Here is a 25,570-nt window from a genome sequence, read left to right on the forward strand (position 1 = left end):
TCTGTAGACTCACTTATTCTGCTCAGTTTTGTCATTTCATGTTAATCTGATAAAATTGTTTTATTTATAAAACAAAACAAAAAAAATCTTCAAATCACCTGACCCGACTCAGCAGCTTCAACTTCTGCTTCATTTCAGTCTTTATACTTTCAAAATCCACATTTAGCAATGTCTGATCGCCACATCATAAAGATCATTAACCCTCTGACTGTCATCAGGTCGTTAAAGGGTTAAAATGAAAACTGATCCAGAGAAACTTCATCCTCTTTCTGGAAGTGATCTTTAAATTAAAATAAAAATGATTAGTTTGTTTAAGACTGAAACATGTTGAGAAATGAACCAGAACAAAAACAGATTTCACTTATATTGTTGTTAAGTCGCCGACTCTGGAACCAGATGTTTGAACTGGAGAAACAGCTGAAAATATACTGTTAAACTTGTTGATCATTAGGTGTATTGATGAATTATTGATTAATTATCAGAGATCAGTGAACAGAGACTCCGAGCTCGTCTTTGACTTTAATCTTTTTATTGGGTAGAAATCTTCCTGTGGTCTACAGACGACGACCGCGGCGTCCGCCCTTCCTCCTGGTCGAGTCTGATGGGATCGGAGTGACATCCTCTAAACAAACACATGAAGAAGAAACGGGAGGTCAAAGGTCAGTGTAAAGGCTTGGTTCGCTAAAATAAACAACAGTTCCGTGTGTGTGTGTGTGTGTGTGTGTGTGTGTGTGTTACCGATGCGTCCGATCTTCATGCCGGATCGAGCCAGAGCTCTGAGAGCAGACTGAGCTCCAGGTCCTGGAGTCTTCGTCCTGAAACACAGTTTTACTCGTTACACCTCAGACAGTGAGACGACGACGGGCAGGTGAGACACAGATCAAGGTTCGTGACTGTAACATCATGTATTGATACCGATCATCAATGAAAGATCAGCTGATACCGATCACGTTTGTAACACATTCTATCAGTCTCTCTCTCATGGTCAACATGTTTTGTTTTGGCGGCCAGACAGGGGGCGGGGCTACAATACACAGCACACAGGTGATCGATGACTACAAGCTTTAATTCGCATCTTCACGTTAATGAAAACCAGTCGACCAATCGAGGCGTCCCTAGAATAAACAGCTGTTCAGACAGGTGAGTTTACCTGTTTCCTCCGGTGGCCCTCAGTTTGATGTGCAGCGCTGTGATTCCCAGCTCTTTGCAGCGCTGAGCAACGTCCTGAGCGGCCAACATGGCGGCGTATGGAGATGACTCGTCTCTGTCGGCCTTCACCTTCATCCCACCTGTCACACGACAGATCGTCTCCCTGGAAACACAGGTGAGAGTGGTCAGAGCAAGTAACAGGTGACATTTAAACAGATCGTGTTTCATATAGAAACACCTGAGAGCAGGTTTATTGATCAGACATGAGCCGATCAGATCAATCACTTTATCAAACTGAAGGTGTTTATCTTCTGTTAAAACAAACTGATTCATTAATAGTTTTGTTTTTCTAAAATTAACTAACTTTAAACATTTTATCTCCTTCAATCTGAAGGAAGAGGTTTAATTATTTTAATGTTTCATCTTCACTCAAAGATCCAGTTTGTTGGAGTCAACAGGAAACACGTGTCGCTTAACAAAATAAAAGTCTCCATGTGAAATCCCTCTGGACATGGACCAGGACTGATAATTTAATCAATAACCTGCTGATAAAACCAACGTAGTAGTTTAACTTTGATTAATTATGTATCACCACAAAGGTTTGATTTTATTTTATTTACAGTTCAATAATTCTGTTGTAGAAACGATCAATTTGTGATGAACACCTTCAGCTTAAGATCTTAAGCACTGAATGAAAATATCAAGCGGATTGTCAAAATAAAAGTCACTGTCCTGCATTAAACCTGATCAATTCACACAATTAGTTATTGATTATCGACTCGTCTATTAAACATCAGATCTTCAACTTTACACACTGAAACTTTGATCAATCAATAGGTTTATTGACAGGAGATTAATCACTGGACCATTCATCAGACTTCACTGAAGTTGATGACAGAATGCTGTCCTCCAAACTTGTACTACAGCTCCCATAATGCTTTGGGCAAGATGAACCGGAAGTGTACAGTTGCTTAGGAGACAGCTGTGATCACTTCATGCTTGCAGTCTACCATGATGTCACTGGATCACTGATACTGAAGGAAGTTCTGCAGTGATGGAGCAGTAAACAAACAAACAAACAAACAAACAAACAACAGCCTGTGTATCGGACTTACTTCCCGGAGAGGTCGGTGACGTGGACAAAGGTGTCATTGAAGGAGGCGAAGATGTGACAGACTCCAAACACGTTCTCTCCTTCGGCCACCTGAGGACCCAGACTGATGACCTGCTCCTCCTTCTTTTCCTTCCCTTTACGAGGAGCCATGTCTGAGGAGGAGAAAGAGGAGGAGGGGAGTTAGACATGATCACCTGTCGATGCATCTACAGACACCTGAGTTACTCTATCAAGAACAACTGAGTCATGTTCAGCCAAACACACTGACGGAAGAAGAAACAGCTTCAGGTGAAGAACACGTCACGTATTACAGATCATAGTATCTACACGTCAATAACATAAACTATTAGATTTATATTATTCACCACGACAGGAACCTGAGTTACACTGAGGAACAGGATCCTGCAGAGCTTCACCTGCTGGAAACAAAGACTCGACTCAGCTAACACCACCAGGTGAGCAGGAAGCAGTCCTTTACCAAGTCCAATTAACTGACGTCACACTGGTCAGCTGTACCAATAATTACACAGTCACTTAGAAACATCCATCAGCCCAGTAAACATCTTCACTCAGGCTCATTGTAAAGAAACTCAGTCTGATCAAACCTCCCAGACGTTTGTAGATGAGACGTGTTGCAGTGAAATCTGATTTAAACCTGCAGCTTCAAGTCTTCACATCACCACTTCCGCTCCACTTTTCAAAATAAAACCCCGCTGCACCGTTGTAAACTTGGCACATTGAGAGAAAACCTTTCCACTACAACTCAACTAACGTGAAGTCCTCTGAACAGACTCGACAGGTCTCAGGAATCAGACTCACACCGACCGGAATAAAGTGTCCGATAATGGATCCACGGTGTGAGACCGGTCACATGGTGGCTCCAGCGCCGGCTAACCGACGCTCAGGCCGGGCACAGCAGCTCCAGGCCGACACCGGGTCCCTGATCTCACCCGGAGGAGAAACCACCGTCCCGACACTGAGACTCTGAACCGACACGATGCATCTTAACGGGAAACGACGGAAGAAGCGATTTCAATGAACCAGGAGAAGAAGAACCGACAGTTAGTGGGAGCTACATTAGCATCTTAGCTTCTGCAGAGCGCGTCCGTAACGTCACCTGGACAAGTTTTACCTGTTGCTTTACTTCAAACTCAAGAAACCCCAGTAACGCATCTGCCCCATGTGTTAGATACACATTAAATTAAATTAACATTTATTCCCCCGCTCCTGGACTCCGCTCGGGGCGAAGATGGCGTCGTGTTGGCGCCGTCACAGACACACAGCGGGAAAAAAAACATCTAAAATCCGACATTTAGTTTGACGCAGAGAAACAATTTAAGACCGAACAGACTCGAACATCGTCACACATTCACGAGAGACACGTTCACCTACCGGATGATCACCTGAAACTGAGATTAATGGAGGATTAAACTCCGAGCGGGACTCACCTATATGTGTCTCTTCAACAAGCAGAAACAAGAAAGGAAAGAACTTCCGCTTCCGGGACCGAAGTTGAGGAATTCCAGCGCGGGAAGTAACTACTGCCACCGTGTGGTCTCTACGCGAAACTTTATTTTATTTTACATTTATTTATTTTATTTGTATTCACTCTTAAATACAAGTAGAAAATAATCAAAACTCACAATAAATGCCAATTAATTAATTTTATTTTCCCCTAGGGGATAAATAGAGTATCTGTCTATATATCTATATATCTATATATCTACATTTATTTACATTATTTTATTTGTGATTTCCCCCCCATTTTTGAAACATCCTCACATGTTCCTCATTATTATTATTATTAGATTTGCCAGTTTTTATTATTTTTATTTTTACATTTATTTATTTTCAGTTTTGACCAGCCATGAAAAAAATCTGATTTTGCAGCTGACATTTTGTATCTGAATTATTACTGTGAATTCATGTCACTGCGAATGATTCTCTACATTAACACAAGGAATAAAGACACATTCAGCTGCTGTTTCTCACAACGTCACACTGACCTCAGATCTGCAGCTGATCTGATGAGATGGAGATTTAAACTGAGTTTGCACAAACTTCTGTAAAATGTCTCATTTGAAAACTTTACTTACATCATTATTAATGATTAGTTAATGATTTTGATCATTTTATCACAATTTAATTTGAATGTAAATGAATGATCGATGACTACAGATGTTTACACAGAGCAGTGCTGCGTCTTCTGTTCTTCAGTCGAACCAGAATGATGTGAACATTTTCTAAAACGACTTGATGTTTTGTTTTTACTGGATGAAATAATAAAGTTGAATGAGAATGAGAACAGACCAATCAGACGGCAGCGTTTAACCACCTCAGTTTATTTACAGAATCACTTTGAACACGATGCAGAAGAAGAAAATACTCCAGAAAACTACAAAAGAAAAAAGGTTAAAAACACACTCTCCCTCACACACACAGTTACACACTGGGCATGCAGCACTACACTACAGTACAATATCCATCATAGTAGAAAAAGCTGAGTGGATGATTATTGATCATTAATTATTGATTTTGCGAGCATGACCATCATGAATGGGAAACAGCGAGGACTCAGTCTGTGTGACCTTTGAAGTTTTGATTTTACTTCATTACAGAAATAAACAGAAAAAAACATTTAAAACATCCGGAAATTAAAAGATGAACGTTTATTTATTGTTGGATATTTTATTTATTAATAATTTTTACTTCATTTCTGCGTCTGGAAGCAAAAAACAAATGACCAACAGAGAACAGAGGAGCTCCAGACAGACCCTGATCCAGACCTGATCCAGGTTTACAGTGACAGAACTTTAATGAATAAACAGTGATGAACCCGACAGGAACCGTCAGGACACAAAAACATCAAATTTACTTGGACAGACACTAAAAATCAAAGAATAAATAAAACTTGAGGTGTTGGTGTTTTTTAAAACGACACAACATGGACTCTGTCTTTACACCGACAGTATCACACATTAGAGCTGAGTGAGGCTTCACGAGTCAGTTAGCTCAGGAGCTAACGTTAGCATAATGATCTGTTTCTTTATTCTGTTCTAATGTATCACCAGAAGCTTTAGGTTGACTTGTTTGTCTTTAGCATTAGCTTCAGTGTTAGATTATAATAATAATAATAATAATAATAATAATAGTAATGAATGTTACCATGTTAGCTTGTTAGCATTATTAGCATTCCAAACTGTAACCAATGAATGCTAGCCACAAATTAGCATGTTAGCTTGTTGAAAACCTGCTCAGGACCTGCTCACAGTTCTTCGTCTGAAGCCCCCCCCCCCCCGCTGTTTCCTGTCATGTCGATAAGAAAAGCTTCCTGTGGTTAATATGCTCTCAGTGCTGCAGGTGAGGCCTCAACACAGAGACTTCCAACCCCGGCCCTCACCTGTCTGAGTCTGACAGGTGAGTCTGACAGAGTGAAGTCTTCAGAGAAACCTTCTGCTTGTATATGAACCTGTGACATCGACACAGTCTGAGTTTCACTCTGACCCGAAGGTTGGAAGTTGTTGCTTTACCGTCATTCAGATAAACATGGTTAAGCCACGCCCACTGAGCATGTGTTGAAAACACAGGAAAAACATGGTGGCATCTGTTCAGAGGAATAATCTGAAATCTGCTTTAAGATGAATTCTTCAGTTTCAAGCATAAACACCTAAATATTAGTAAAAAATGACATCTCAGATATTTCTGGGACTGTGTGTGTCCCGGTGAAGATTCACTGATAAATCACTGTTGAGTGTCTTAAAGGTCAAAGTGGAGCTTTAGAAAACACGACTAGTCTACTGTAGAAAACATTCGCTCTGCAGCTGCCGGTCAGAGTCCCAGCTCAGTGAGGAGGGGGCCGAACCTGACCGAGTCACACAGGTGTCATAGCAAACACCTGAACCATGACCGATTGACCAAATCAAAAGATAAAGTCTGTTAGAAAAAAAACAATTTCAAACAAACTGATTTTATAGTGAGAGCGTTTGGTTTTCACAATAAAAGTCTGACATGCAGTAAATTATACAGACGTGATCATTTTAAAAACCTTCAGACCTGGACAACACTTAGTCCTGGTGTTAGCATTAGCATTAGCATAGCATGGATTTGATTTTGAGAATGATTATCATTAATAGATAATAATTAGAGTCTGAGTCAGTCTGAGTCATATTTAAAGGTCATATATGAGATTTTTCTGCTTTTGCAGTGGGCGGAGCTTTAAGAGTGTTCATAGTAAACAGGTGAGCCCCAGTACCAGGCTCCACCCCCGCAGTGTAACCCTGCCCTGTCGACCTGGATTCAATGGTGACATCATCACAGAGACCCCGCCCCCTGCAGGTCACAGGTCAGTCACATTCAGCTTCCTCACAGTGTCTCTGAGCCGGGACGCCAAATGGCGCCGAGATGTTGATTGACATGAAGGGCGGCAGTGCTGCGGCGAACACATTCAGCGGTTGCTAAGGGAACTGGTGTCACACTCTATAATGCATATCATACTAACAAAATCATAGAGCTAATAAACAGTGTGTTCTCTACAGGTGATTCACACAATGTTCAAACATTACAAAGCTTTAAATATACAAACGCAGAATACTGAGAATAATAATCAATATAATCAATATAATCATAATAATATCATCATAGTAAGAATCTGATTGTACAAAGTTCTACATTCTCCCGACGGTAAAAAGCTGTTAAAGCCTCCGAGACAAACACAACAGGTCAAAGGTCGCAGAATATCAAAGTCGGCACTGCCACTTTTCAGTTAGCACGCGGCTAGAAGCCGCCATCACTCCCAGTGAGGAATGCTAACAAAGCTAACAAGTCCCAGTCAAGTCACCCGAGGGCAGGAAACTGACCTGAGAGCAGCGAGCGGCGAAACGCAGCAGAGACCAAAGTCAAACACAAACACAAAGTCAAAGTTCGGCATGCAGCAAATCACGTTTCTACAGATTCAACACTGAAGAGGAAGAAACACAAGCTCTCCGTCACAAGCTAACGGCTTCTACACGCCGTCACCACCAAACCTCCTCAAATACAGTCCAACAACAACACTTCAACTCACTGTCCAACGAGTCAGATCATTAAATCATATATAATATCAGAGAGAGGGAAGAGGCTTCACACAGAGACTCAGTCGTCAGTACGGAGTCCCAGAGAGGCCAAAAACACCAGCAGCCTCATTATATCTGAGGGAGAAACATTCAACAGATCAGCTGATTTTTAACATTAGAAAGTTGATTATTTACCAGGATAATTCCAGCAGTTTGATATATTTCTATTTAATATATTAAATAGAAATATATTTAAATTTGAAAGATTTTAGACAAATAAAAAAAGTGTGTTGGGAAATAAAATGGTCGAACAGTTGAGCATAAACGTATTTAACATCCAGATTCTTATAAACTCAGTGAAGACGGGAGAATTATTACATTTACTGAACAATACTGAAACGATTTTTTGGTTTTTATTCATGTATTTTCTCTTGGTGTTTAATAATTCAACAATGTCACATTTAACTATTTAATCTTTGACTTTTTTGACGACTCACACAAAGGAAGGATTCAACTTTAAAACTGTATAAATATAAAGGTGTAGTTCGTCATTCACTGGTCTGTTGTATAAGAGCTGTTCATGTCCATTCATATCTAAATTTACCCACCTGTTAATTAAGCTTAATATATATTAGTGGCATTCATTTACTTTATAGTTACTGTTTATAATAATTTCAGTTACAAATATTAGTGTTACTGTCAGACACTCGTTAACTAATCAGCTGTTGATGATATTTTTATTAGTAAATGTGATCTATTCTTCTTCTGGAGTCGACATCAGTATCTGATTTAACGACTGAAGTCACATGACTGTCCTTCATACATGATGAAAACATGTTTGTCTCTCCTGGGACTCCGTACTGACCAACTCATTGTGGCTGATGGAGGTTGATCCCGGCAGACGACAGGTGATCGTGTCAGCGATTCTGATTGGCTGATACTTTTGTGCAGTTTTACACCGAAACAACAACCAGGAGCCGTATTCACAAAACACCTTAAGTTAAGATTTCCCTTAAAGTCGGAGTTAAGATTTCCTTAAAATGTTGAGTTAAGTTTAAGGTTTTCTCCTTTTCTTAGTCTTATACTTAAAGAATCACTTAAAGGCAGTTAAACTGTGTTTAGACTGTAAAGACCTAAAGGGAGAAACTAAAGGTCTCTCTGACTTTATCTTAACTGTAACACGACACCATGAAGAAGAGTGTTGCTAATGGCAGAAGATCCCTGGTCTCCATGGAAACAGTACAATTTCACTGCTGTAAATACCTTAACTTTTTTCCTTAACTAAGGAAACATTTTAACACCCTTAAGTAATTCCCTCAGCTAAAGAGAAATTAAACCTTAAGTGTCATATTTAAGTGGAGAACTTAAGGTGTTTTGTGTTACCGGCCCCAGATTAATGAAGGTGAAACCAGGAACGAGTCTTAGTTAATCATCGTTTCCATGGTTTAATTTTAATTTAATTATATTTAATTCATTTTATATTTACGTGATTTGTTCCTTCTCATGTTTCCTTCATTTCTTTCCTGTGTCCTTAGTTCCTTTACCCTTGCTTCCTGCTGCAGCCTGTCCTATCTTTCCCCTGTGTCCAGCCTATCCTATCCTTTCTTTTCCTTTCCTTTCCTTTCCTTTCCTTCCTTCTTTCCTTCCTTCCTTCCTTCCTTCCTTCCTTCCTTCCTTCCTTCCTTCCTTCCTTCCTTCCTTCCTTCCTTCCTTCCTTCCTTCCTTCTTTCCTTCAACAGACACAGTTCCTTCGGGAGAGCAGCAGGCCACAGACTCATCACGGTCCTGGTGGTGGTGGTGGGGGGAGTGGGGGGGGCTGGGGGGTCAGGTGATCTGAGAGGAGGTGTGGCAGTTCATGGAAGATCGCAGGTGGAAGTTTGTGGAAGCAGAGAGACGAGCGTCGTACGGTGTGTTCCTGCTCGTACGACATTAAACACGACGTCGACCCTGTGATGTCATGACGTCGACCCTGTGATGTCACGACGTTGACCCTGTGACATCACATACGTAGGCCCAGAGCTGCTGAGGTCACTGATCATTAAATAGCTTTGAATATTTCACGACCACAGTCTTGTTACACTGAGACTATTTGAATTAAATTAATTTAATGGATGTGATCAGTTTATATTTAATAACTGTTATAATTGTATTAATATGAATCATTGTGGAGGAAACGTTTGAATGAAACATACATGAGAATATATGAATTATTATTACTGATCTAATATGAATAATAATTTATAACCTGGGCAGGGGGAGTGTGACCATGAGATAACTGGTCTATATCATAATTAGTAACCATGGCAACGTCTGGCCTCCATTTACAATAATATGATTTTATTTGTTATTCTATATAATTAACTTCATTGTCAGGTGGAAATCTCGTGTCTCCCAGAGGACCAGAGAGCAGGTCGCACCTCAGAGTTCCTCCACTGGGTTCTGGGTTGTATATGAACCAAAATCCCCTAGAACTTAAATCACATTAAATTGGTCATTAATGAGCCATTCATTATTTAATTAATCCCTAACAATGTGTTAATTAACTCTAATTAAATCTAATGAGTCACAGTAGAATCAGCTGTCGGTCCTCCAGATACGAGGTTTCCACACATTATTACTACCTGCGTTGTGCAGCTGATTGGCTAATCACAAAGGGGCGTGGCCGCAGCAAAAGTCCAAACGAGCTAAAAAGAGGAAGCTGATTGGCTGATTGATTGATGATGCAGTTCACTTCTGGACTAGTTTGAGTGAAGCTCTCTGGCTCCGCCCTCGACTCCTCCTCCATTTTGTCTTTGTCAAACTTCTCAAACTAAATCCTGAATGGTTGGTGTCAGACGCCCGGCCTGCTGTCAATCAATCTGTCGTCAAGGTGATGGTGGCCCCATCAAAGACCCGCCCACTCTGGAAGTTAACTGGAGGGAAAAAAAGGTGACAGGTCAGACAGACAGGTGAGACAGACAGGTGAGACAGACACACAGGTGAGACAAACAGACTGAACCCCCCCCTGAACTTACTTGCTGAGTGTGGAGGCGGAGCCTGAGCGATGGAAGTGGACGATCTGCCACTTCCCGTCACGGCGGTGCCACACCCGGGTCTCCTCTGATTGGGCGGTGCGAGGCGTGCCGTTGGCGTCGATGTACTGCGTCACTCTGATGTAAGCGATGCAGGCGGCCTCGTCCCCGACCAGGTGGATGTGAGGGTTCAAGATGGTGGTGTGGACCGGTTTACTGTTCTTAGACCACACTGAGGACACAGACAGAGACACCTGGACAGGTGAGACAGCTGGGACCACAGGAGGGGAGGCAGACGTATAATAACAAGAAGTTAACAAAGTTCAGCTCACAGTTTTCAAAATAAAAGCGGTGGAAGTCGAGGCCTTCGACCAGGTTTCCCAAAGCCTCGGGTTCGAATGCCGTCACAGCCGGGTCGCACATTTTACTGAGGGGACACACAGGTTTACTGAGAGGAGACAGGTTTACTGAGGGGACACAGGTTTACTGAGAGGAGACAGGTTTACTGAGGGGACACAGGTTTACTGAGAGGAGACAGGTTTACTGAGGGGACACACAGGTTTACTGAGAGGAGACAGGTTTACTGAGAGGACACAGGTTTACTGAGAGGAGACATGTTTACTGAGGGGACACACAGGTTTACTGAGGGGACAGGTTTACTGAGAGGACACAGGTTTACTGAGAGGACACAGGTTTACTGAGAGGACAGGTTTACTGAGAGGACAGGTTTACTGAGAGGACAGGTTTACTGAGAGGACAGGTTTACTGAGAGGAGACACAGGTTTACTGAGGGGACACACAGGTTTACTGAGGGGACACAGGTTTACTGAGAGGACAGGTTTACTGAGAGGACAGGTTTACTGAGAGGAGACACAGGTTTACTGAGGGGACAAGGTTTACTGATGGGAGACACAGGTATACTGAGGGGACAGGTTTACTGAGAGGACAGGTTTACTGAGAGGATACAGGTTTACTGAGAGGAGACACAGGTTTACTGAGGGGACACAGATTTACTGAGAGGACAGGTTTACTGAGGGGACACGTTTACTGAGGGGACACAGGTTTACTGAGGGGACAGGTTTACTGAGGGGACACAGGTTTACTGAGAGGACACAGGTTTACTGAGGGGAGACACAGGTTTACTGAGAGGACACAGGTTTACTGAGAGGACACAGGTTTACTGAGGGGAGACACAGGTTTACTGAGGGGAGACACAGGTTTACTGAGAGGACACAGGTTTACTGAGGGGACAGGTTTACTGAGGGGACAGGTTTACTGAGAGGACACAGGTTTACTGAGGGGAGACACGGGTTTACTGAGAGGACAGGTTTACTGAGGGGACAGGTTTACTGAGGGGACAGGTTTACTGAGAGGACACAGGTTTACTGAGGGGAGACACAGGTTTACTGAGAGGACAGGTTTACTGAGAGGACAGGTTTACTGAGGACACAGGTTTACTTTAGGGGACACAATAAGAGTCTTAATGAGCAGTGTGTGAGCGTTACATACGTGTAGCTCTCAAAGTCTCCATTGCTGATCGCCTCAATGAGCTGCTCAGTGACTTTAATGATGTCCTGTTTCCTCACTGAGAGAGACAGAGACAGAGACAGAGAGAGAGACAGAGAGAGAGACAGAGAAACAGAGACAGAGACAGAGAGAGAGACAGAGAGAGAGACAGAGAGACAGAGACAGAGACAGAGAGAGAGACAGAGACAGAGAGACAGAGACAGAGAGAGAGAGACAGAGAGACAGAGACAGAGAGACAGAGAGACAGAGAGAGAGACAGAGAGAGACAGAGACAGAGAGACAGAGACAGAGACAGAGACAGAGAGAGAGACAGAGACAGAGAGACAGAGACAGAGAGAGACAGAGACAGAGAGACAGAGACAGGGAGAGAGACAGAGAAACAGAGACAGAGACAGAGAGAGAGACAGAGAGAGAGACAGAGACAGAGACAGAGAGACAGAGACAGGGAGAGAGACAGAGAGGGAGAGAGACAGAGACAGAGACAGAGAGACAGAGACAGGGAGAGAGACAGAGAAACAGAGACAGAGACAGAGACAGAGAGAGAGACAGAGACAGAGACAGAGAGACAGAGACAGGGAGAGAGACAGAGAAACAGAGACAGAGACAGAGAGAGAGACAGAGACAGAGACAGAGACAGAGACAGAGACAGAGAGAGAGACAGGTCAGTATCATTGTCTATCAGCTGTAATTTAACGTCTTAGCTGAAGCTTTTTAATGTTTTTAATGATCATGTCCGTCAGTCATTAATGAATCATAGTGTGTGTGTGTGTGTGTGTCTGTGTCTCTGTGTGTGTGTCTGTTTGTGTGTGTGTGTGTGTGTGTGTGTGTGTGTGTGTGTCTGTATGTGTGTGTGTGTGTGTGTGTGTGTGTGTGTGTGTGTCTCTGTGTGTGTGTGTGTGTGTGTGTGTGTGTCTGTGTGTGTGTGTGTGTGTGTGTGTGTGTGTGTCACCTCTGGTGTCTTCGTCCTCTATGGTGGTGTTTGTGCTCTCAGATGATTCCTGCGGAGTGACAGTGATCATGTGACTGAGAGGAACAGCTGAGACACTTCAAACACAACTAGCTGTCTCCATGACGACCCTGTGTCACTGTACACACTCCTCTTTAATTAATAACTTGTTAATTATAAGAGCCATCAACAAGCTCAGTCATGTTTCTGACCATCACTGTGTGACAGCAGCGACGCCCTCTAGTGGTGAAACTGCTGCACTGGTTTGACCACGCCCACACAGGTTTGTCAGCAAATTAGGGAAGACGATAAATGAAGCTTAGATGAAAGGCGTAGGATGACAGAAACAGTTTCATGAGGCCAGTGGGCGTGGCCTATATCACCTCCACCTCATGGTTGCTGAGATACTAGCGTTTCTCACCACATGGTGGCGCCATCACTACTGAGGAGGTGAATAGATGAAGCTGCTTATGAGATTATTCATCACGTTTCATCATGTTTCACTTATTCCACAGAAAAACATGAAATATGAAATAATAACAAACATCATATGAAATCAGCTTCAGGGGTGGAGGACCAATCAGAGAGCAGAGAACAAACACAGGCAGTAAACCGTGAAATAAAGAGAACGAATCACAGTAAGAAGCTTCACTCACTTCCTGATGACATCACCTGACAGACTCACCTATCACATCTGATCATAAACTTTAAACTCTAAAAATAACAATAATAACAATAATAATAATAATAATGACAATAACAACAACAACAATAATAATAATAATAATAGTGATAATAATAATAATAATAATAATAATAATAATAATTAGTTGTTACCTTGACTCCATCGGCCTTCTTGTTGCTGCCACTCTTTCCTCCTGAACGAGGGATGAGAACAAAGAGAGAGAGAAGCAGCAGAGTCAGAAAGAAAGGAACAAAGGCACAGAAGAGGAGAGACGGCATCGTACCGACCACCGCTGCCGACGTGCCCTTCAGCAAACTGACAGTTCAGAGGGTGAAGAACCAGAGAGGACACGGGAACTGTCTCTCTCTCTCTCTGTCTCACTGTCTCTCTCTCTCTCTCAGCAGCTGAGTCCATATTTAGGATCAACTTGAGATAGTAGAGGAGCAGAAACTGTCTCACATTCCTGACTGTTCACACTGAGCTGATGAATCTGACACACACACACACACACACACTCACATTTTCATCTTATGATCTGAGATGTTAAATGTTATTTCCCAATTTTTCAAGTCTGTTGTAAACAAACAGTCACACGTCCATTAAAAACAAACAAACAGAGGTAAACAATGAACCAGGTTTATGGTGTCAGCGTGGACACAGACTCTCGGTGGTTTCCCTCTCTATCTATAGATCTATGGCATCCTGAACAGCTGCTGCCACACACACACACACACACACACACACACACACACACACACACACACACACACACACAGTGTTAAGCTGTTAATTGTCAGTAAGCCTGCAGCTGATTGGTGGATCCTCTGTTAGTCTCTCAGTTTAACCTTCAGCTCCTGTAAAACAAACCTGCAGGTCAAATGTCAAAAACACTGAATCCACAATGGGTCATGTGACTCTCGGTCAACAAATAGGAAGAGAACGGTCTGTTCACCTGGAGAGGTGTGAACTCTGACCTCTTATCCTGGGGAGGACACAAACAAGAGCTGCTGGTCTTACCGGAGAAGTTTCTGGTGGCCAACATGGTCGTCAGAATGGCTCCCTGGGGGGTGGGGGGGGGGTGGGGGGGGGGTGGGGGGACAATACATTTGAGGATTAGACCAAAACTTTTACATAATGCACTAATTCAGATCAGAGGTTCAGGTCTTTGAGGACCAACCTTCAGTTTCCTCCTGGCGTTGAACTTCTTCAGACATTCGACTGTTTCCTGTCTGTGCATACAGGACGCCACCGTGGAGCGATGCTGGGAGGAAGAGTATCATCATCATCATCATCATCATCATCATCCTCATCATGCTCATCGTCATCATCCTCATCATCATCATTCTCATCATCATCCTCATCATCCTCATCATCATCCATCCATCATCATCCTCATCGTCATCATCCTCATCATCATCATCATCCTCATCATCATCATCCTCATCATCATCATCATCATCCTCATCATCCTCATCATCATCATCATCATCATCAGGATGAAGAGCCTCACAGAGATCCAGGGGTGTTTCAGAGCTTCAGCAGCCGTGATGCGTTTCGCTGGGTTGATGGTTAACATCTTGTTAATGAGATCTTTGGCTTCAGGAGTCACTGTGTCCCACTCTGGAGAAGGAAACTAGGAGACAAGGAGAGGAAGCAAGTGAAGGAGTCCAGAGAGGAGACAAAGAAAGTAAGGAGACAAGGCAAGGAAGGAGGAAAGAAGATGATGATGACAAAGAGACAAGTAGACGAGGAGAGATGAAAAAAAGACAAGGCAGTAACAAAAGGTACACTGTCACATGACAGAGGTGATGAGTCACATGACCTACGTCGTAAGCTCCAGCTTTGATCTGCTGGTAGAGACGATGTTGATCTTCATCCCAGAATGGAGGATAACCGACCAGTAAGATGTAGAGAATCACACCTGAGAGAGAGAGAATAAAACACCTGAGAGAGAGAATAAAACACACCTGAGAGAGAGAGAGAGAGAGAGAGAGAGAGAGAGAGAGAAAGAATAAAACACACCTGAGAGACAATAAAACACACCTGAGAGAGAGAGAGAAAGAATAAAACACACCTGAGAGAGAGGGAGAGAGAATAAAACACACCTCAGAGAGACACTAGAGACAGCAGAGACAGTAGAGACAGTAGAGACGTGTCTCACCACAGGCCCAGAGGTCGACTGCTTTCCCGTACGGATCCTTCCTTAAAACCTCTGGAGACAGATAACCTGGAGTCCCCGCAAAGCCTGTAAACACACACACACACACACACACACACATATAAATTACAGAATTATAACAAAGAATGTCTGCTGCCGTAGCAACAGGTGGTTGCCGTGGTGATGGAGGTGGTTGTTTGTGTGCTTCTGAGACATATTGATGAACTGAGTTTAAAATAATATAAAAATAATAAGAATTAGTAAATAAATGAAATAAGACAAAATAATAATGAGGAATAAAAAGAAAACCCAATAATAAAGAAAATAAAGTTAAATGAGAAGTGGTAAATAAAATGAAATGAAGTTAAAGTACGACACGTAATCGGAAGTAAAACAGAATGAAATAAAGCGAAGTAAAATAAAATAAAATTTGACTGAATAAAATAAAAAATATGTAAAAAAAAAATAAATTTAAATAAAATAAAATGAACATAGAAGTTTACTCCTGTTGGAGTAAAAAGAAAACGTACTAGCAGTATTAATACTGCAGTAGTACTTACCGAACCACGCCTGCTGGTCTCCCTCCACCTCGATGGCGAGGCCGAAGTCAGCCAGTTTCACCGCCGCTCCTTTAGACTTAGAGGCCAGCAGCAGGTTCTCTGGCTGGAGACACAGGGCACATGCTAACATGCTAACTCTGCCCATTGGTTTACATTGGAGATGCTAACAGTGCTAACGGGACCTACTGTAATTATGAAAGTGTACATGTGAAGTGGCCACAGACAGACAAAGGGTCTGATCTCACCTTCAGGTCTCTGTGGACCACGCCCATCTGATGACAGTGTAGCACCGCCTCCAAAATCTGCTGGATACAGTGACTGTTGAATGACAGAGGTCAGAGGTCAGATGTCATGTGTGAACCTCAGATAAGAAAATAAAAAATAAAGCAGCTGATGAGTAGATAGATCAGTATTTCCTACCTGGCGTCGGCTTCACTGTAATATTCTCTGGCTACAATATCTTCAAATAACTCTCCACCTGTCACCCTGAGACCCAGGAAAATGTATTTATTTATATTTCAATATTTATACTAAACAAAACAGAACATATATAGCACATATATCAAAACAAATTCTAACAAAATAATATAAACAAAAAATATAAACACAATGTAACACAACGTAAAACACAACGTAACACAACATAACACAACATAACACAACGTAAAACACAACGTAACACAACGTAAAACACAACGTAAAACACAATGTAACACAACGTAAAACACAACGTAACACAACATAACATAATGTAAAACGTAAAACACAGTGTAAAAAACAACGTAACAAAACATAACACAACGTAATACAACGTAACACAACGTAATACAACGTAATACAACGTAACACAATGTAAAACAACGTAACACAACGTAACACAACGTAACACAACGTAACACAACATAACACAATGTAAAACAACGTAACACAACGTAACACAACATAACACAACGTAACACAACGTAACACAACGTAACACAACGTAACACAACATAACACAACATAACACAACGTAAAACACAATGTAACAAAACATAACACAACGTAATACAACGTAACACAACATAACACAATGTAACACATCGTAACACAATGTAAAACACAACGTAACACAACATAACACAACATAACATAATGTAAAACGTAAAACACAGTGTAAAAAACAACGTAACAAAACATAACACAACGTAATACAATGTAACACAATGTAAAACAACGTAACACAACGTAACACAACGTAAAACACAACGTAACACAACATAACACAACGTAACACAACGTAAAACACAACGTAACACAACATAACACAACGTAACACAACGTAAAACACAATGTAACACAACGTAACACAACGTAAAACACAACGTAAAACACAACGTAACACAACATAACACAACGTAACACATCGTAACATAACTCATCATAATATAATCTAACGTAACATAACTCAATGAACCGTAAAGGGACTTTACACAAAGTAACATAACAAAACGTTGTGAAATATAACAACTTGAAACTACAATGTAACAAACCATAACAACATACAATTTAACACAATAATGTGACACCTGTGACATCACATGACATCACATGACTTAGAATGGTTGACAGACCAGAGTAGAGCAGGACTCACAGGTCAAAGATGAGGTAATGATGCGCTTCCTCTGAGATACTGTCATGGAGCCGAACTGAAAGAAAGAAACCTTCACTGAGCAGGTAACTACAGGACTGCTAACCAGCTGCTAAGCTAACAACACACAACATGTACAGACACTGGGCGCTAGGCTAGCAGAAGTAAGCTAGCAGATATAAGCTAGCAGTTGTATGATAGAATAAGTAAGATAGCAGAAGTAAGCTAGCAGATGTAAGATCTCACTGTGTCTCTCACTGTGTCTTTGTGTGTCTCACTGTGTCTCTCTGTGTCTCTCTGTGTCTCACTGTGTCTCTCTGTGTCTGTGTGTCTCACTGTGTCTCTCTGTCTCTCACTGTCTCTCATTGTGTCTCTCTGTGTCTGTGTGTCTCACTGTGTGTCTCACTGTGTGTCTCACTGTGTCTCTGTGTCTCTCACTGTGTCTCTCTGTCTCTCACTGTCTCTCATTGTGTCTCTCTGTGTCTGTGTGTCTCACTGTGTCTCTCTGTCTCTCACTGTCTCTCATTGTGTCTCTCTGTGTCTGTGTGTCTCACTGTGTCTCTCTCTGTGTCTCTCTGTGTCTCACTGTGTCTCTCTGTGTCTGTGTGTCTCACTGTGTCTCACTGTGTCTCTCTGTGTCTGTGTGTCTCACTGTGTCTCTCACTGTGTCTCTCACTGTGTCTCTCTGTCTCTCACTGTCTCTCATTGTGTCTCTCTGTGTCTGTGTGTCTCACTGTGTGTCTCACTGTGTCTCTCTGTGTGTCTCAGTCTCTCACTGTGTCTCTCACTGTGTCTCTCTGTCTCTCTGTCTCTCTGTCTCTCACTGTGTCTCTGTGTGTCTGACTGTGTCTCTCACTGTGTCTCTGTGTGTCTCACTGTGTCTCTCACTGTGTCTGACTGTGTCTCTCTGTCTCTCACTGTGTCTCTGTGTGTCTCACTGTGTCTGACTGTGTCTCTCTGTCTCTCACTGTGTCTCTGTGTGTCTCACTGTGTCTCTCACTGTGTCTGACTGTGTCTCTCTGTCTCTCACTGTGTCTCTGTGTCTCTCACTGTGTCTGACTGTGTCTCTCACTGTGTCTGACTGTGTCTCTCTGTGTCTGACTGTGTCTCTCTGTGTCTCACTGTGTCTCTGTGTCTCACTCTGTGGTGTGGGTCTTTTACTTTGGTAAATATCTGAGCACTTGATCCTTCACCAGACTGTTTGATGAGTTTCACTGAAGGCGTCTGTTACTGCTCCTGTATATATGGTATAATAAGACATATAACAGAGGAGAGAGGAGCTGCTGCCCACACACACACACACACACACACACACACACACACACACACACACACACACACACACACACACACACACACACACACCACTGCTGTACTGTGTAGGAGTGTTTCGAGAGAAAAACCTGATTATTTCTTTCTGAGTGCTTTCACACAGGTATGAGTGTGTGTGTGTGTGTGTGTGTGTGTGTGTGTGTTTGTGTGTGTGTGTGTGTGTGTTTGTGTGTGTGTGTGTGTGTGTAGGAGGAGGAGAGAGAGTTCTGTTGCCTTCACCTAAGGACATTGTTGCCTAGCAACACACACACACACACACAACACACACACACACACACGGTTACGTAACACTGCTCAGTATCTGTAGAGCATCACCTGCCCACACAGTGCTCTGATTGGCCTGTTGGGCCTGCATGAGGTCACATTTGAACATGTGACTGGTTCAGTTTGTTTCCTGACACTTCCTATAGAACTGTGCTGGGCTTTTATTGTGAATTCACAACAGGAAATGTGAACTGATGTCACTGGTTTGTATCTAACCAGTGTTCACCTGGCTACAGTAGCTCACCACCATCTCAGCCAATCAGAGCCCTGAGGCTGACTGAAGGCGTATTCACAGTGTGTGTGTGTGTGTGTGTGTTTTATCCAATGTAAAAGAATTCATAGAGTCAGTTTTGTAGATGTTGTCTGAGCAGCAGTCAGGAAACACTGGGTCCTCCATTTCCCATAATGCACCTGGACAGTGTCATTTAATTCCATACCTACAGTAGTAGCAGCACTAGTAGTAGTAGTAGTGATATTTGCAGTAGCAGCAGCTGGAGCAGTAGTATTAGCAGTACTAGCAGTAGTAGTATTGGTAGCAGTAGTAGTATTAGCAGTAGTGGTTGCAGTACTAGTAGTAATTTTAGTAGTAGCAGTAAAGACAGTACCTATAATAATATTTGTAGCAGCATCAGAAGTAAAATGTGCAGTCATACTAACAATAGTATTAGTAGTAGTATTAATAAGATTATTAATAATATTAGTAGTAGTAGTAGTGGTTGTATTAATACTGTGTTTTAGACGCAGTCAGGGAGCAGCTGCAGATACTTTGAATACAGTAGCAGTAGTATTAGAAGTACAAGGAGTAGTAGTCATAGAAGCAGCAGCAGTAATGTTAGGAGTAAGAGTAAACCAGCAGTAGTAGTAGTATTGGTTACAGTAGACATAGCAGTATTAGTACATGCAGTACAGGTAGTAGTGCTCACCGATGTTGGGGTGTTTCAGTAAACGACAGATTCGAGCTTCACGGTCCAACTTCTGATGATCTGACAACACACAAACACAGTGATTGATTATTGATAAGGTATTGATACAGACATGTTAGTGTCTTATATTGACCAATCAGAGCCATGACAGGTGTAAACAGACACATGCTAACCCTCTGGGCGGTGTGACCTGACTGAACCAGGTGAGACCAGGTGAACCCTCAGTTCTGAGTGGATCCATACGGACCTGACTGTATGTGGTCTCAGGTGTTTTCAGGTGAGACGGGGAGTGACACCTGTGAAGCTTATCTCAGAAAAATCAGTCATCTACAAGGTCTAGACTCTGTAGAACCGGTCTGGACTCTATAGAACCGGTCTGGACTCTGTAGAACCGGTCTGGACTCTATAGAACCGGTCTAGACTCTGTAGAACCGGTCTGGACTCTATAGAACCGGTCTGGACTCTGTAGAACCGGTCTGGACTCTGTAGAACCGGTCTGGACTCTGTAGAACCAGTCTGGACTCTATAGAACCGGTCTGGACTCTGTAGAACCGGTCTGGACTCTGCGGATGCCTCAGGTTCTTCACTGTTGCACTGACTGAAGATCTGACACCTCAGAGTCCCTCTGATCCTGATTCAGTGTAACCTCACTGTTCATCTCCAGCAGAGCTGCAGTGACTGATCCAGGACCAGCCCTGTGATGAGGGCTGAGCCGAATGAGAGGGGGGTGGTGGTGGTGGTGGTGGGGGGGGGGGTTTCTGGCAGCCAATAGAGAATCTGTTGGGGACAGTTTCCAACTGAGCAGCAGCTCTGAAGCTCAAAACAACGACTAGGAAATAAAACGCCCTCATGAGAGCTGAGCCACTGATCAACAATCAGAGGGAGATCAGACCCCCCCAAACCCCCAGACCTGCTCCTGGTTCCTGGTCCTCCTCCTGGTTCCTGCTGGCTCCTGGTCTCAGAACGTCTCACTTGCACTTCCTTCCCTCCATGAGGGAGTTTACATCACAAGGCCCTGTTGTCTTTCTCCATCTTCATCATCTTCATTATCTTCATCATTCTTATTTAAACCTTGTCTCCATGGTGACAGCCTGATGAACTGTTGTATTAATGATTTACAAAGTTATCAATATGAAACACATTGACTCTGGATTAGACCTGAGAGTTTAGAGGAAGATCAATGGTCAATTGATTGACAGCTACTTTAATCATGTTAATGTTATATTTGATATTTGATGTTTCCTGTTCAACATCCACAACATGACAGGTTAATCAGCTGACTGATGAAAATAATCATATGATTATTATTGTTGTTATTCAAACGCGATGACATCATGATGATGTCACAGTGTTGATGAGCTGTTAGTTTGCTGCAGTGATGTTACAGTCACTGCAGAATCAAACTGAACTGAATGAGACAAACACACACACACTTCTTTGTCAACTTTGCAGAGTGTTGCTAGGCAACCGGAGGAAATCTCAGAACCAGAATAGAGATCTGGAAAAAAATTAAAAGATCTACAGAGATGAGAAAGATCCACAGTTTCACACTGAGGCCCCCAGGGTACAGACAGGGTACAGACATGTTTCCACTGTTCTACTGTTCCAATGTTCCACTGTTCTTCTGTTCTTCTGTTCCACTGTTCTAATGTTCCACTGTTCTTCTGTTCTTCTGTTCCACTGTTCTACTGTTCTACTATTCCAATGTTCCACTGTTCTTCTATTCTTCTGTTCCACTGTTCTAATGTTCCACTGGTCTATTTTTCTAATGTTCCACTGTTCTAATGTTCCACTGTTCCACTGTTCTTCTGTTCTTCTGTTCCACTGTTCTAATGTTCCACTGTTCTTCTGTTCTTCTGTTCCACTGTTCTACTGTTCTACTATTCCAATGTTCCACTGTTCTTCTATTCTTCTGTTCCACTGTTCTAATGTTCCACTGGTCTATTTTTCTAATGTTCCACTGTTCTAATGTTCCACTGTTCCACTGTTCTAACATTCCACTGTTCTTCTGTTCCACTGTTCTAACGTTCCACTGTTCTAACATTCTAACATTCCACTGTTCTACTATTCCTCTTTTCTACTGTTCTAATGTTCCACTGTTCTTCTGCTCCACTGTTCTACTTTTCTAATGTTCCACTGTTCTTCTGTTCTATTGTTCCACTGTTCTGCTGTTCCCCTGTTCTACTATTCCACTGTTCTTCTGCTCTACGGTTCCACTGTTCTTCAGCTCTATGGTTCCACTGTTCTTAATCTCCACTGTTCTACTGTTCTAATGTTCCACTGTTCTAATGTTCCCCTGTTCTTCTGTTCTAATGTTCCACTGTTGTTCTGTTCCACTGTTCCACTATTCTACTGTTCCACTGTTCTAATGTTCCCCCTGTTCTACTGTTCTATTGTTTCACTGTTCTACTGTTCCACTGTTCTAATGTTCCCCTGTTCTACTATACCACTGTTCTTCAGCTCTACGATTCCACTGTTCTACTGTTCTAATGTTCCACTGTTCTTCTGCTCCACTGTTCTACTGTTCTAATGTTCCCCTGTTTCACTGTTCTACTGTTCTAATGTTCCCCTGTTCTACTATACCACTGTTCTTCAGCTCTACAATTCCACTGTTCTAATGTTCCACTGTTCTTCTGCTCCACCGTTCTACTGTTCTATTGTTCCACTGTTCTTCTGTTCTAATGTTCCACTGGTCTATTTTTCTAATGTTCCACTGTTCTACTGCTCCACTGTTCTACTGTTCTAATGTTCCACTATTCTTCTGTTCCACTTTTCTACGGTTCCACTGTTGCACTATTCTACTGTTCTTCTGTTCCACTGTTCTATTGTTCTTCTGTTCCACTGTTCTTCTGTTCCACTATTCTTCTGTTCCACTGTTCTTCTGTTCTACTGTTCCACTATTCCACTGCTCTACTTTTCCAGTGTTCCGATATTCTACTTTTCCAGTGTTCTACTGTTCCCTGTTCTACTGTTCCACTGCTCTACTGTTCCGCTGTTCCGCTGTTCTACTGTTCCACTACTCTACTGTTCCACTGTTTCCACTGTTCTACTGTTGTACTTCTCCATTGTTCTACATCTGTGTGTGTAAGTTCCTACAGTCAGAACCTTTAGAACTCTGGGGTTCTCAATGTTTTGATAAATGAGGTTCTCCCGTCATTAATATGGCTGATGTGTATGTGAGGTTGTGCACGGTGCTGTCCTCTGTCAGGTTCTCACCTCTGGCAGACAGTTTTTTGGTGTTGATGATCTTGGCGGCGTACTCCTGACCCGACAGCACTTTCACACAGCGGCGCACCACTGAAAACGCTCCCCTGGAAACACAACAGGAGGAACCAATGATTCACAACGATTCTACAAGATCGTTTTCAAGTTCTAACAAGATCTTTACCCGACTGTTAGTACTGTCACTGCTATTAGTACTGTTAGTAGTATTAGCCCTGTTAGTACTTCTAGTACTGTTAGTACCATTACTGCTATTAGTACTGTTAGTAGTTCTAGTACTGTTAGTACTTTTAGTACTGTTAGTACTGTTACGGCTATTTGTACTGTTAGTAGTATTAGTACTGTTACTGCTATTAGTAGTATTAGTACTGTTACTACTAATAGTATAATTAGTACTTCTAGTACTGTTAGTACTGTTCCAGTTATTGCTGATCCTACTGCTAACACTGCTAATGTTAATGTTAATACTTATAAATATTAATACTAATGCTAATACTGTTGCAAATATATGGTTCCACTACTACCAACTACTTGTGCTTCAACTGTTAAATCTGCATTTACTAATACTGCTAGCACTGAAGCCACTGTCCAGGTGCATTATGGGAAATGTAGGAGCCAGTGTTTGTGGACTAAATGTCAGGAGATCTCCTCCTCTGCTGCTCAGATTTGGACTGTTATGTTTTTAATCTGTCTGTCACAATCAATGTACTGATCAATAATAATAATATTGATGATAAAGTATAAATAATAATGTCCCCCCGCCTCTTTTTCCTGGAACTGAACATCAGAGTTTCTACAGAAAGATTTCTGTGTCTCTGTTCCTTATGAAAGCTGTATTCTGCCACCCACCATCACATTATGTAAGAGACCTGGCATTATGTGTGTGTGAGTGTGTGTGTGAGTGTGTGTGTGTGTGTGTGAGTGAGTGTGTGTGTGTGTGTGTGTGTGTGTGTGTGTGTGTGTGTGGGCAGTGAGTGGGATGAGGTCAAAAAGGTATTACACTCATCTATCTATCTATCTATCTATCTATCTATCTATCTATCTATCTATCTATCTATCTATTACATCATATATTGATCAGATATTCATCAATAATAATGATCGACTGATTTAAGTTATAATAGATAATGATATTCTTTGTTCTTGGTCTTGTTATTTTATTAATGTTCAAAATGGATCTGTAATCTGTAAACTAATATATTATCAATAGTTTGTTTTATACAAAAATAAACTTTAAAGATGAATTACAGAAACAAAAAACTAAGAAAATTCAAATAATTAGAAATGAAAAATTATATAAAAATATAATAAGTGTAATTTATTACTACCACTCCTACTAATAATAAAAACAATTGACGGAAATCTTATGAAATGTATAAAATAAACATTATGAGAATAATGAATTATTATTATTAAGCCAAATACATTTTTTTTTAAATGTACCTATAATAAAATGTATAAATAAATCTATTAAAATGTATATGCACATAATGAATACGTCCAGATATAAATATGTACAAATGTAACTCAGATGATGTTCAATATTTAAACATAATCTAAAGTTAAAAAAGTTAAAAGAACACTATGGGACTAAATTCTGACGAAGACGAGGATGAAGATGATGGTGGTGATGAAGATGATGGTGATACTCACTTGCCCAGCTCCTCGTACAGCTGATACTCTTCGGTGAAACGAGTGCAGATGACCGTTGCCATGGTGACCCGGCGGGGCGAGGGTCAGGGGGCTCCCTGTCCGTGTTCCTCTGAGGATGATGATGGAGGTGATGAAGGCCAGGAGTTAGACCAGTCTGTCTCTCTGAGGGGTGGAGGAGAGAAGACAGAAGGAGGAGAAGAAGAAAGATGAAGAGAGGGGGAGAGAGAGAGAGAGTTTAGGTTCTGGACAGAGGAGAGGAGGAAGAGGAAGAGGAGGAAGAAGAAGATGGAGGGATGATGGAGAGAGCAATGAGGAGAGCAGCGTCTCTCTGTCCTGATCTGAGAG

At 42.0% G+C, this 25,570-nt stretch overlaps 2 protein-coding genes across 2 annotated transcripts; both read right to left on the reverse strand.

Annotated features, from left to right (window-relative positions):
* Positions 1–512: 512 nt before the first annotated feature.
* On the reverse strand, positions 513–3,813 carry rps14 (ribosomal protein S14). The gene is made up of 5 exons (XM_056397518.1): positions 3,712–3,813; positions 2,265–2,415; positions 1,151–1,312; positions 739–815; positions 513–622 (listed from the first exon to the last, which is right to left on the reverse strand). Exons 2-5 carry the CDS (start codon positions 2,411–2,413, stop codon positions 555–557), a joined length of 456 nt encoding a protein of 151 aa, XP_056253493.1. The 5' UTR covers positions 2,414–2,415; positions 3,712–3,813; the 3' UTR covers positions 513–554.
* Positions 3,814–4,585: 772 nt separating this feature from the next.
* camk2a (calcium/calmodulin-dependent protein kinase II alpha) lies at positions 4,586–25,570 on the reverse strand. The gene is made up of 18 exons (XM_056397456.1): positions 25,226–25,570; positions 23,567–23,661; positions 20,351–20,410; positions 17,835–17,889; positions 16,622–16,687; positions 16,447–16,519; positions 16,202–16,304; positions 15,645–15,728; positions 15,310–15,404; positions 14,994–15,116; positions 14,661–14,744; positions 14,501–14,543; positions 13,636–13,676; positions 12,802–12,850; positions 11,835–11,910; positions 10,658–10,752; positions 10,329–10,557; positions 4,586–10,226 (listed from the first exon to the last, which is right to left on the reverse strand). Exons 1-18 carry the CDS (start codon positions 25,285–25,287, stop codon positions 10,223–10,225), a joined length of 1,437 nt encoding a protein of 478 aa, XP_056253431.1. The 5' UTR covers positions 25,288–25,570; the 3' UTR covers positions 4,586–10,222.

This window comes from Seriola aureovittata, chromosome 15 (genome assembly GCF_021018895.1).
Source record: "Seriola aureovittata isolate HTS-2021-v1 ecotype China chromosome 15, ASM2101889v1, whole genome shotgun sequence".
Taxonomy (NCBI): Eukaryota; Metazoa; Chordata; class Actinopteri; order Carangiformes; family Carangidae; genus Seriola; species Seriola aureovittata.

Coding starts and splice junctions, on each gene's coding strand:
- camk2a (XM_056397456.1), bottom strand. CDS start 25,287: ATGGCAACGGTCATCTGCACTCGTTTCACCGAAGAGTATCAGCTGTAC. Junction 20,411..23,566: donor CAAAAAACTGTCTGCCAGAG/GTGAGAACCTGA, acceptor GTGTGTTGTCAG/ATCATCAGAAGTTGGACCGT. Junction 15,729..16,201: donor AGACCAGCAGGCGTGGTTCG/GTAAGTACTACT, acceptor GTGTGTTTACAG/GCTTTGCGGGGACTCCAGGT.
- rps14 (XM_056397518.1), bottom strand. CDS start 2,413: ATGGCTCCTCGTAAAGGGAAGGAAAAGAAGGAGGAGCAGGTCATCAGT. Junction 816..1,150: donor AGGGCCACCGGAGGAAACAG/GTAAACTCACCT, acceptor ACTGTGTTTCAG/GACGAAGACTCCAGGACCTG. Junction 623..738: donor CATGAAGATCGGACGCATCG/GTAACACACACA, acceptor GTGTTTGTTTAG/AGGATGTCACTCCGATCCCA.